This window comes from Saimiri boliviensis, chromosome 16 (genome assembly GCF_048565385.1).
Source record: "Saimiri boliviensis isolate mSaiBol1 chromosome 16, mSaiBol1.pri, whole genome shotgun sequence".
Lineage (NCBI taxonomy): Eukaryota > Metazoa > Chordata > Mammalia > Primates > Cebidae > Saimiri > Saimiri boliviensis.
The window spans coordinates 87219231-87232697 of record NC_133464.1 but is presented as its reverse complement, the minus strand read 5'-3'; the positions used below and the strand labels follow the sequence as shown (position 1 = coordinate 87232697).

The 13467-nt window shown below is 36.5% G+C and overlaps 1 protein-coding gene across 4 annotated transcripts in view; it reads right to left on the bottom strand.

Moving 5' to 3' along the window:
- The window catches only part of XPO4 (exportin 4), a 121053-nt gene that overhangs the window by 37247 nt on the left and 70339 nt on the right, over positions 1-13467 (bottom strand). For all 4 annotated transcript variants that reach the window (XM_074387935.1, XM_003944250.4, XM_074387936.1 and 1 more), the window contains exons 7-9: positions 12015-12127; positions 7311-7468; positions 6892-7066 (exon numbers count right to left, since the gene is read on the bottom strand). In XM_074387935.1, the coding sequence (XP_074244036.1) occupies positions 6892-7066; positions 7311-7468; positions 12015-12127 (446 nt within the window). The remainder of the gene's footprint in view (positions 1-6891; positions 7067-7310; positions 7469-12014; positions 12128-13467) is intronic.

Below are 13467 nucleotides of genomic sequence, written 5' to 3'. Positions count from 1 at the left end.
GCTCGTAATTAACTTGGAAGTATATATAGCAGCAAATTTGCAACCCTTTAGTCACAGAAAGAAATCTGCTTTTATGTTTTGGTAATTATGTTAAATATATAATTCCAAAATAATGGTTAATTTTATTTATGAAAATGCTGTCAAATGAAGCTTTGAAAAGAAAACCTTCAGTATATGACATCTGTCTCCTTTTTTGACATCAAACTGAATTTCAGACATTAAAATCTAACATCACTATATGACATTCTGAAAAAGGTAAAACCGTGGAGACAGCCGAAAGACGAGTGGTTGCCAGAGGTTTGTCGGAGGGATAAACAGGCAGAACACAGAGGATGTGCTTTGCAGAACAGTGAAACTACTCTGTATGATACCTTAATGGTGGACATCATACACTTGTCCAAACCCACAGAAAGTACAATGCCAAGAGTGAACCCTATGGATACTATGGACTCTGGATGATGATGATGTGTCAGTGTAGTTTCGTCAGCTGTGACAACACACCACTCTTGTGCAGGATGTTGACGGGTGAGGGTGGGGAGGCTCCATGTTTGAGGAGGTTTGTATTTTCACTCCATTTTTGCTGTGAACTCAGATCTGCTCTAAAATATAAAGTCACTATCTATATTGATCTTTATATAAATCTAATATCAGATATTGTAAAAATATGAGCTAAATCTCATGCTAAGGTAGTTACAGACTGTTTTCCTATGAACAGCAACTAATCACCATGACAACTCCACATCCTTTCCATGAAATTGGAAAGCTCTTTCTGTTGATCGTCAAGATTATCTTCATATGGAAACATAAATAACGTGTTAGATCAGTATGTGATTCATAGACAAAAAATGCAGTGAGATGAATACGGGCAATTAATTGTCACAGAAAATCTTATATCTACAGAATATCCTTTAAAAAGTTCCTTCTCTATTACTCTTCACAACAGTTTAGAAGTGAAAACAGCTTCAACCACCAGAGATTGTAGAGGCTGCAAAAAAGTGGCCAAAACACTGGCTGGGAAGTTCACCAGCAGCATCTGCTTATAGACCCACTTGGCAGAAATAAGTAATGCAACAAGCACTTCCATGCAGTAACCAGTGAGGAAAAAAAAAAAAAACACACACACACACACAGGTTAAAAAATGACAGAAAAAGGCTCTATCAATATACTATACTATTTCTTAATCTGGTGGTTGATACATAATTATTCATTATTCTTTACATTTTTATAACATAAAACTAGTACTTTATATGAATAAAACATTTCACAGTAACTTTAAAATTTACAGGCACCATTGGACAACATGTCCAATGACAAATCACAAACAATATTTGTGCTGCACACTGAGGACAACATAAAAAATTAAAGACTCAAAGAGCTATGCTATTAGTTTATGCTGTTATTCATCTGCTATTGGTATTTAGATTCTTTCCTAACGAAGTATCATTTAAGGCCAATATGGCAACAATATAGTGACAAATATCACAAAATTTAACGAACTCTCCACTTAAAAATGCAGGAATTTAGAAATCTTCGAATGTCAAATGTGAAATAAATTAACGCCTTATCTAGTTATTTTTATTTTGTTTTTTCTAGCTAGTCCTTAAAATACAGAATTAATTTAACTTCGGAGTACCTACGCAGCTGACAGTATTCCTGGCTTCTGGAATCCCCCAAGAGAAACTGATTTAGTAGACAAGCATTGTAGCTGCTAGAAAAAATCCCATAGACAGATAACTTAAAAAAACAAACCACCTACCTCACAAAAACACCAGAGTCCAAGCTATAATTTACAGAAAAAGATTTTAAATGCTGCACTACTGGGTTATCATACTTTCTTCCTTTTGAAAACGCACAGGGGTTTCCAAATTCTCAACGCAAAGGAATGCATACATATTAGACATTGTTCCTGGCACATGAGAAGTGCTCAATACAGACTTACGGAGCTGAATAGTGGCTGACATTTCTGGGACTCGCCCGGCTTACATGGGATAAAAGGGCAATCCCTTCTTTCTTTTGTTTTTTTGTTTGTTTAAAAAATTTTTTCCACATACTATGAAAATGCTTTCGAAATCCCTTTTTTTCTACCTCACTCTAGTATTCATTTTTGAACCCCAGGTCCATTGGATCTAATTATGCTTCTAATGCTAGTATAACAAACAGTATAAAGGATACAGCTGGGCGCGGTGGCTCAAGCCTGTAATCCCAGCACTTTGGGAGGCGGAGGCGGGTGGATCACGAGGTCGAGAGATCGAGACCATCCTGGTCAACATGGTGAAACCCCGTCTCTACTAAAGATACAAAAACTTAGCTGGGCATGGTGGCACGAGCCTGTAATCCCAGCTACTCAGGAGGCTGAGGCAGGAGAATTGCCTGAGCCCAGGAGGCGGAGGTTGCGGTGAGCCGAGATCGCGCCATTGCACTCCAGCCTGGGTAACAAGAGCGAAACTCCGTCTCAAAAAAAAAAAAAAGGATACAATATGGAACAATGGTTATGACAGTAAGTAAGCTTTATTCTAAATCCACTGCCCTCTATCTCAGGTGCAAGAATTCCATAAAACTTACACTGGTTCTGTACTAGGAAAGCAGATTTAAACAATCAGAGCTGACTCACACAAGTCACAAAACACTGCATGGTAATATTATCATCCAATTAGAATTAAAACATAAAAATAACTCTTAAAACACTTTTTAAAATAAGAATCTGTCTTTAAGGTAAAATAGTAACAAGTTTTCTTCCAAATATCCTGGTAGAGATAAAAACCATTGCTATTATTTCTGAACAGTATACTTTTAATATGCAAGGTTTACAAAATACTCGTGGATTTCATTTCATTTCTTCTTCCGTCTTTTAAGCAGGGGAAGTGAATGTGCTTGATGGGTGGGGAGCGCTGCACAGCTGGCTTGCTCTCTCAAGTATCATCAGTTTATTATTTTGTAGCTGTAAGAACTGTTTGGTAGGGGAGGCTGGCAGGTGAAACAGCCCATCCTTTCATGGGCGAAGACGCCAGGCAGAGTGCACAGTTGCACTGGACTGACACAGCCATCCCAGAGAATAAGAACTGTTTTCCCTCTTATCGCTGAGATACCCCAAAATGTGTGTTCCCCACCTCTCAATCTGTAATTTGGCTTCAATGTATGGCTTCCTTTGCGTTACAGCACCTCTCTACAAAGTAATCACCCAACAAGTCAGAGAAATTAGATTCTGAATCAAGAATGCTGACCTTTAAATATACCCACTGACTCGACAAATCGCAATTTATTTTATTGCATTACACTCTATAATCAACTTCCTAACAACTTTATCAAGCACCTTTTTAATTACTATCTTGTCCTGCTGGTCTTGAGATTAGGCTACAAATATACTAAAACTAGATGTAAAGTTCTTTCTTTATAAATTGTTATTTACCACCATCGTCCCTATACACAACACACACCAAAATGCACATACAAAATACCTCAGTGCTATGAAGGCTGCTGTGTTCATGTAACAACATACTGCATGATTCTGCTTACAGGGCTGAACTCAAAATGGTTAATTAGAAAAGAAACCAAGCAGCAAACTAGAATACAGAGTTCAAGCCACATTCTCCTTGCATTTCACTGAAACAATTCAAATGCATGTACTATTACACATCTTTTATAAAATAGCTGATGTATTAAAATGAACAATTGTTGTTAGAATTGTGGTGTTGGTGTGTGTGTGTGTGTGTGTGTGTGTGTGTGTGTACAGAGCCTTGCTCTGTTACCCGGGCTGGAGTGCAGTGGCACAATCTCAGCTCACTGCAACCTCTGCCTCCCAAGTTCAGGTAATTCTCCTGCCTCAGGCTCCTGAGTAGCTGGAATTACAGGCAACCACCACCACGCCTGGCTAATTTTTGCATGTTTAGTAGAGACAGAGTTTCACTCTGTTGGCCAGGCTGATCTCAAACTCCTGGCCTCAGGTGATCCACCTGCCTTGGCCTCCCAAGGTACAGGCGAGAGCCTGCCCGGAAGGCTTTTAACCTTCAAGGCAGTATTTTTTCATCTCCACATTCATTATCACCTCTTTGGTTCAGCAACAGATAATGGGGTGTAATGAAAACATTCTTCGCTCCAAGAAGCCTTAAGTAATACCAGGAAACTTTTGCAGCCACAGAGAAACCTGGCTGAATACTGGAATTGCTCTTTGTGAACACAGGCTCTCAGTTAACTCCAAGTCAGGGTACTCACAAACACGTATCTCTTTACTCACATGCTAAAGCCACCAAGCAAGGTGACTTTATGACATGGGTTTCAAAAACACACATTAGTATCAAGAATGTTTCTTCCTAAGAAGATGCTCTTTTTCCCTTGCTACAACAACATAATCACCATCGAAGACATGAATTGCTATTAAAAAAGATGATAATCTGTATGTATTCCTAAACAAACACAGCTCCTAAAAAGTATTCTCACAGTAAAAAGCCTTACATGTGGAACATTTTTCAAGTGAGAAAAGAAACTTTCAATATTTAAGAAAAACAAAAATATTTCACAAAATTAAAATTACAAAAAATATTTTATAATTTATAATAAATTATTTTAAAAATAATTTTTAAAAATTAGAATTTAAAAATTTAAAAATTCTAATTTAAAAATTAGAATTCAAACAAAACTCAACAACTGTTCTTTCATGGTAAGCGTGCACACAAATTTTCAATAAATTCTATTCTTATAAAAGTTCATTTTTAAAATTATTACTCAATGTATTATCGCCTGTAATAATTACTGCACACTATCCAGGTACTTTTCATGCAGTTAATCCGTGTCATAAAGCAATGGAAGGAATTCATATCCCAATTTTACCAATGAGGAAACATGCTCAAAAAAACTGAAGCAGCTTGCCTGGAGCTCTTACACTTCACGACTGCCTGGCCCATAACGGTGCTGTCTCCCTCAAAAGTTCATCACCTTTTCATCCCATGCTAACTCCCAAACTCGTTTTTCTTTACTACGCCTCAATTTTTCAAACTGTACTTAAAAGATCATGTCTTTATATACTTTTCCATCTCAGGACAACCACATATTGTGTACTATCACTGAGTGCCCAAGAAAACAAAAGATGAAATGTCTCTGTCCCAGAGGTCCAACTGGGTTTGGCTGGATTTGTTCCTGTATTTCTGGTATTCGTTGTACACTCCCCTGGCCCTCCACCCCCACCCAGCATACAAAAGATACAATGGAAACCGCCTGAGGCTGACATGACATTTAGGAGATGCAGTCTTCAAGCAAGTCCCCACGCAGGAGTCACCCCCTTAGCCCTCAACTTCACCACACATCCCCGACCTGGTTTCTGTGACTAACGCAAAACTTTAAACAGATATTTTTCCTCTGTCCTTTTCAAGACATAACCAAGTATTTGTAAAAATAACTTTAAATATTATAAACAGCTCAATTAAAAACTAATTCAAAGAGCAAAAGAAATGAAAATAAATACTTTTCTTGAATGAGACCTATCAGGCTCATTATCACTAGAACATGTCTGCTGTGAAATAAGCACAATACACATCTACTTCTCTGCAAATATGTGTAGGCTTTCTATGTTCCAACACTCCTTTGTCAAACCTTGACAGAAAAATTGTCAAGATGTCAGTGTCCTCAAAATAAATTCTGTACTTAAAATTTGCAAAGTAAAGATGCCCTATGTCTTCCAGCAATTCTTTAAAATGTTTAGGAACACTCTTAGCTCACAAACAGAAACTTTAAAAGGTAGCTTAGTTTCTAAATACAGGGATCAACATGCTCTTCAATCCACCTGGTTTAGAAGAGAAAATATAACAAACCAAAGGGGAGAGGGAAAGTACGAGGAACTCATGTTAATACAACCTGACTAGTTCAGAATCTGTCATCATTTGAAAGGGGTTTGAGTAAAGCATAAATACTTAAAATTACCATGGATTTTTTCAAATCTACATTTCATGCCTTTAAACTTCTATTCTTCTCTTACTACATTTTCTCTACCATATAAACACCTGTCTGACCTGGTTCCCTTCCTCATCAAATCACAAAAGTGCCTGATTACATAAACATAATCATTCTCAAGTTCTCTATTCTCTGAAAACCTCTGAAGGGATATGAAAAACTTACACACGTTGGCAGAATCTAACCAAAACAACTTACAATTTAACAAGAAATGCTAACAAAATATCTACATTCCTTTTACTCTTACAGCCTTTCAGAAAGATTCACATTTTGATTCATATAAAGAAAAAGCAGTTGTAACAATTTAATCACTACTTTGTGGAACATGATTAATATAGCTATTCACAGTAACTATTATAAAAGCAGCTGTGTAGTCAAGGGGTTTTAGTAGATGTTTCTAAACTTAAATATAAAATACAGAAAATACACATTTGAAAATTTGTAAAAAAAAAAAAAAAAAAAATTTCAGTATTATTATTGTTCTTAATTTAAATGTAAATTAAATTCTACCAGGATACACTATTAAAGCATTACCATCCAAAAAATTAGAGACCACAGTCTAATCAAAATAAGTAAGGTTACAATGATTTGAACCAAATTATGTTTATATATTGCCAAATAAGTCCAAAGTAAAAAATTCTCAAAAAAAAGAAACATATAAAATTACACGTAATTACACCACACCATAGCAGCACCCTGTAAACAATGTTTTTGCTGTTAGAATGAACTTCGTAAGTTTTAGGTTAAAAATTGTGAAAATTTGTGTTGAACAAACCGCAGCTCATTTCATTCCATCTCCTATATTTGGGTACTAAATCATCTCTAAATTCTTAACACCAATAAATATCACCAACTGAAACTATCTTAACCCGCAAATTTTTAAAGGTCATGTTTCCCAAATAATTTACACACTTAAAACTGACACAATTTATTTTAGAAGAGTCACTCACCACTTCTTCCAATGCAGCACTTCGCCCAAAAGAACAAGTGAGGTGTGTGAGGCAGTTAACGAAGGAAGAGAAAAGTTCACTTGGAATGGCAGTTAAAACATTTCGTGGGAACACGGTTATCAGGTTGCTGATAATGCTGGAGATTCCCACAGCTTCAGAATCTTCTATTTCAATTCTAAAACCAAGGAATGAGTATTATTAAGTGGTAGTGAAAGAAAAATTATTAATATAACTCATTTCCAAACAAGCATTACCGTTACTGATTTTAAAAGGCATGTCTCTGTTTATTAATTTCAAATTACCCATATGACTTTACTTTAAAATATAAGGGGGAAAAATAACTAATTTCTTTTTTTCTTCTACTGTTAAACACAAAACGTAGAGTTCCTTCTTCAGCTGCAAAGGGCAAGTATACCTACCCATTGATAGTATTCAGTAATCCCTCAATGAAGTGTGCTAGATAATCAACTTGTGATCCTTCATCAGGGAAGATGGGTCCATGAAGAGAAGCTAACTGGGCAAGGCACTGCAGAGAATCTTGTGCCATATCTGAATCTTCTCTGATTTTTCGATGTACCTGTTAGAAAGAATTACTAATCCATAAATATAAATTCTTCCTTTGTAAGAGTCACGTGTCTACAATGCCGAATGAGGTAAGAGAAAAATTCACTGTAGCTGGTTATTTCTAGAAAACTAATTCCTGAATTAAACTAAATTGAAAATTGTCCCTCAGTCCACTTTACATTACAGGCATTATTTTAAACATACCAATTAATTTTTAACTGAGGGCTACCTACATTTTGAAAATTGATCCAACTCCAGCATGTTATGACAAAGAGAGAAACAGATGCCAGCCAGTCAGACATACTGCTTCTTCTAAAAACAGCAACAACGACAGTCATCTGTATTATGCTAACTATGCCTAGCTACAGCTTCTTGCTAAAGTTAGCAGACAAGTTCAATCAAGAGTATATAGATACTGCTTTAGTGGAAGTAAACAGTTGCACACTTAGAAAAGCAATATGCCATTGAATCCATAGACATTCACACATTCATTCAACCAAAATATAACAGGCATTCTTTTATTAATGCTCAGATCGTCTACAATTTGTTTGAATCTCGGTTTAACCTACATCATTCTTAGTAATAAATGCTAAAAGTTTTAAATACAAAATATATATTATACTTAAATCCATTTAAATCTCACCTAGATTTTATTTTGGTGATATAATACGGATGTGAAACACCTGGTATGGTGTTCTGTGCGAAGGAAATGCTCCCAAAATACTGCTCCCTAGTTTTATAGTATTAATATTCTCAGATGTTAAAGGTTTCACTTCTGTAATCTGACATAATAGAGCCAAGGAAAATTTAGTGTAGAAATATGATCATTATTAATCCTAATCCTTACTGTTGTATGTACCATTTTGTATTTGCCAAAGCACTTAACTACTCCAGCCCTTTTCTTTCCTATACAAAATTCTCTCTCTACTTTGTAAATGTTGTGTAACATTGAACTCATAGCTTTACATTATGTTCACTTTGACTCGGCAAATTGTTTCTAAATTACTTGAGGTCAGAACCTATTTAAGTATTTGCTAGTATACTGGGCACAATGAACACTCAATAAATCCTTGTTCACTGACTGAGTCCATTAATCCTTAATCCCTGAATTTCCTTTTTTTTCTTTTTTCTTTAGAGACGGGCTTTCTCCATATTGGTAAGGCTGGTCTTGAACTCCCGACCTCAGGTGATCCACCCGCCTCGGCCTCCCAAAGTGCTGGGATTACAGGCATGAGCCACTGTGCCCGGACTATCCCTGAACTTCTTAAGGTTCTAGTAATGAAATTTAAAATACTAAATAATCTCTAAAACTTACAAAGTTAACTGATTCACTGACATGCTTAAATACGCTATACCCTTTTTGGACTAGAACAAACCACAGCCCATAAGCCAAATTTAACCCCCTGCCTGTTTTTGTATGGCTGTGAGCTTAGAATGTTTTTTTCCCCCATTTTTGTATGGTTGAGGGAAAACCAACAAAAATAATATTTTGTGACCTATGAAAGTTATACAAAAGTCACATTTTAATGACCATCAATAAGCTTTCCTAGAACACCACCATGCTTATTTATGTGTCATGTATGGCTGCTTCTGTACTAGAATGGGAGTGTTGAATACGAACATATGACCTGCAAAGCCTAAAGTGTTTACTATCTGGCCCTATACAAAAAAATGTCTGCAAGTCCTTGGTCTAGAATACAAATATTTTTCAAACTATATTCTAATGTATTTTAAGTTTTATACAGTTAATTCTAAGAACAGATAAATTCATATATGCTCACTGTCCAGTTCATAAACTTCTGAACACAACTCACTCCCGTAAGTTCTTTATCTGAAACCTGTAATGAAATTTTTGTCTGGATGCCTTAGAATCTAATCAGCATTTAAGCACGATGTCCAGAGATACAATCTGGGACAATAAGAATCCATCTCACAATCTTGAATGTTCGTTATGGTCTTGAAGTGAGCAATCAAAAGATAGAATACTGTCAATGAAATAGCTAAAAATAAAATTTAAAATAAGTAAATAACTGTCTTTGGAGACTATGTGTACTGTTCAAGCTTAATTTACGTTCCCTGAAATAGAAACCACATAAAACTAATGATAAACGCTTAATTTTTATACAATACAGATTCTTGCCTTTTTTCCAATGTCATCACTACAAGAGTTCCTCTATGTCTGAACATGTATTTCAATATAAACTGTATTAGAAAACTGAAAGCTGAAATCACCACCTGAATATGGGAAAGAGACAGAGGGATAAGGGAAGGCAAAGCCCAGCAGGACGCCCAGCGAGGTGAATGGCAAGGCTACGCACCAAGAAAAAGAACACAAGGAAGGAGAAGCAAGTAAGGAAGAGGACGAATTCTACTGGAACATGCTAAATCTGAGATGTCTGTGGGCCATCCAAAGTAAAACATCCAGTAAGCACTTGGATTATAAGGCTCAGAAACTCTGGAGCTAGCTGTGCTGAATATAGATGTCAGAGTCATCCAGGAACCGGTGCCTGAAGTCCTACGCGTGGAAGCAAGAGCCACAGGAAAGCATACAGAGTCAGCAAAGTTGAGAATTAAGATAGGAATGCCAGCATTTATGTGATGAGCAAAGAAGGAAGAGATCTATAAGCAAGATCAAGAAGCCTCTGATCAAAAAGGTAGGAAGAAAACACAATGAAAGTGTTTTGTTTTTCCCAAGACCTTAGGGAAGGGAAAAAAATCAAGAAGTTTGTCAACCTCTGCAGGGCAGAATGCAACCCAAAGTATTCCACATATTTAAAGTCTTATGACCAACATATTTAAAGTCTTGCTCTTATGCAACAGTATATTGATGCTTATCCAAATCTAGCACAAGTGATATCCAGTGGGAAAGTGCTTTAAATTAGGCAATGAATTCATGTAACTAAAACTAAATTTAACCAAAATTAAATAAAAACATTAGTCACTGTCATTTTTAAAACAAGTAACAAACTTGTTCATAAACTGCTTAAGTAAAATAGCTACAAACACAAAAATTGTTCAAATAAAGCAAAAAAGGGTTAACTTTCAAATTCAAAAGTTCTTTGCGTGTGGTTGTTCACAGCTGACAGGAGCAGCTGTCTGGTTTGTCTAGACAGCTGTTCAGACTTGGTAGAGCTGTTTCCAGTACTGCCAGCAAGTTTTTCACCTTTTCAAAAACTGCTGGAGTGGAATCTACTTTCAGTCAAGTGCATAATACGAAGACTTGGACTTGGATTCGTATCAAAACAATTCCTGTCAGATGAGGCAGGCAACGGAATTTTAAAATTTAGTTACAATTATCTCTTTGATCTTGATAGTGGTTTTAGCCATCATTTCTCTGATTTTAAAAAGAAACCGCAGGGTGATTAATGCTCAGTCCAAATGTTTCCATAGAAAATATATTTTCTATATACCCCTGGATAGATAACCTTTTAGCTATTTTAAAACATATGCCACATAACTACTTTATTGTAAATAGTTCAATCGGAAAAAGGCAGTTGTAGGACTCATCTATATTTTTAAAACAAATGAAAAGAAACTATAATTAACAACTGAGATTAAGCAAAAGAGCTTTCTTTTTTCTTTTTAAGTGGCTTTTACTTGGGCTTTTGTCCACGTCAATGTATCTAACTCGTATATTCACTCTATAACTGCAAATTAGCATCCAACACATACACACACACATGAATTGTTTTCCCAGCTTTTGATTGTTCTATTGGGAATACACATTGACGAATGTGTTAGCAGACTGCTTACATCTTGATATTTGACCAATAATAAAGAGGACTGTCTAAAGTTACATATGAGATAAAATGCTATTCATTAATACCAACTTAAACAATGACTCATGAATATAACATAAAACCAACACTCTAGAACAGCAGTTCTCAAACTGCGGCCCAGGGATCCCTGAAGCTTTTTAAAAGCCTGTCAGATTGCCTATGAGGAAAAAAACTATTGGCATAATAATATGAAAACAGTATCTGCATTTCCCATTCTCACTGTCACACAGGTAAAAAGTGGAATTTCCCCAAGACCACACAATGTGCAATACTGCAATTAATTGAAGGCAGAAGCACATAAGATAACCTGTCTTCTGTTAAGTCTGATATTACAGATTTGCAAAAATGCAAAACAAACCTGCTTTGTTTTTTTAAAACACTGTTAATTAAAATGTTACTTCTGTTAATATGTTAATAGTTTCTTATCGTTACTGTTCGGTACATTATTTTGTAAAGCTTTGTTTGAATTTTTAACAGGATAAATATAACCTACATAAAGAAAAGCTCTTTGGAGTTCTCAATAATTTTTAAGAGTACAGGGGGTCCTGAGATTAAAAGTTTGAGAACTTCTGCTCTAGGATATTAAGCCCTTCCAAACTGTGTGACATTTTTATAAATTAGCAAGAACCTTTTAAAATAATTTCTGTTTAAGCAGCTACATTGATGAAAAGACATGACTTTAGGGGAGAAAAGCAATCTATCTGTTTTACTTAAGAAACATGCCAAGGTATTTCCTCTTTTCTATGGCCCTTGCTACCAGAGACGGCAACTAAGACTTACTGTGAAGAAAAGTTCCATAACTCTGCTGTCCAGAAGAGTCTCCCGCCAGGACTCTGTTGGCTTCAATAGCACATTTTGCGAGGATTCAAACATAGCTATATAATGTCTGCCCAGTTATTTGGTGTCAAGGTCAACAACAATAACATTCTTACTTTGTCTAAAGTATAAGTATATCCTAAATATAACAGGAGCCATCTAGCAAGAATTTGTAATGGTAACAGTTTAAGCCTCTTCACATATGCTACATAATTCATGCATGAAGCTGAGGAATAAAGGGCATTAAGTGTGGTGCTGGCGGGGAAGAATGCTAGAGGAATGTAAGGTAACGCTTTCGTTGTAATTATGTGTCATGTGGTAAGGCATACAGAAACTTTGAGAACCAGAGAATTTAACGGTGGCAACAAACGGAAATATACTTATTGCAAAGCAGCTGCCAAAATTCATGCAAAAACAATCAATTTCTGCAAGTGGATCCCATCATTTCCTCCAATATCTTACAACAATTAACACCATATATTCAAAATATGAGTCTCATATGGTCTACTTGGGAAAATAACATTTTTCCAAAAGAAATACATTCACTGGGAAAACAGAAGAACAAAAAGATTAAACACAGATAATATTAAAGAAAAAAAAACTCCCACAGGTCACAGTTTCTAAATATCAAGACAAAGAAATACTCTGTTGACAAAAAGCTTTATAGATGCTTATTCAGAATTCCCACAGACTAAACGGCAATTTATACAGTGTTCTGGCATTCAATTTCAAACAGGCTTCAAACAGTATACTGTTTCACCATAAATAAAGTAACCATCAAATATTTATAGAATTTTATGAATCCGATTCATACGATTCATTGATACTGCCACAGTAACTGAGGCTTTTTTTCTTTATCTCCGAGTTTCGCTCTTGTTGCCCAGGCTGGAGTGCAATGGTACGACCTCGGCTCACTGAAACGTCCACCTCCCGGGTTCAAGTGATTCTCTTGCCTCAGCCTGGCAAGCAGCTGGGACCACAAGCATGCACCAGCAGGCCCAGCTGGTTTTGTATTTGGTTGAGATGGGGTTTCTCCACGTTGGTCAGGCTGGTCTCGAATTCCCAACCTCAGGTGATCCATCCGCCTCAGCCTCCCAAAGTGCTGGGATTATAGGCGTGAGCCACCATACCTGGCCAACGGAGGCTTTTAAGAAATGAGAAAACTTGGCTGGGCGCGGTGGCTCAAGCCCTGTAATCTCAGCACTCTGGGAAGCCCAGGTGGGTTGATCATCTGAGGTTAGGGGTTAGAGACCAGCCTGGCCAAAACAGTGAAACCCCGTCTCTACTAAAAATAGGCGTGGTGGTACGTGCCTGTAGTCCCAGATACTCCGGAGGCTGAGGCTGCAGTGAGCCGAGATCGCGGCACTGCCCTCCAGCCTGGGCGACAGAGATTCCGTCTCAAAAAAAAAAAAAAAAA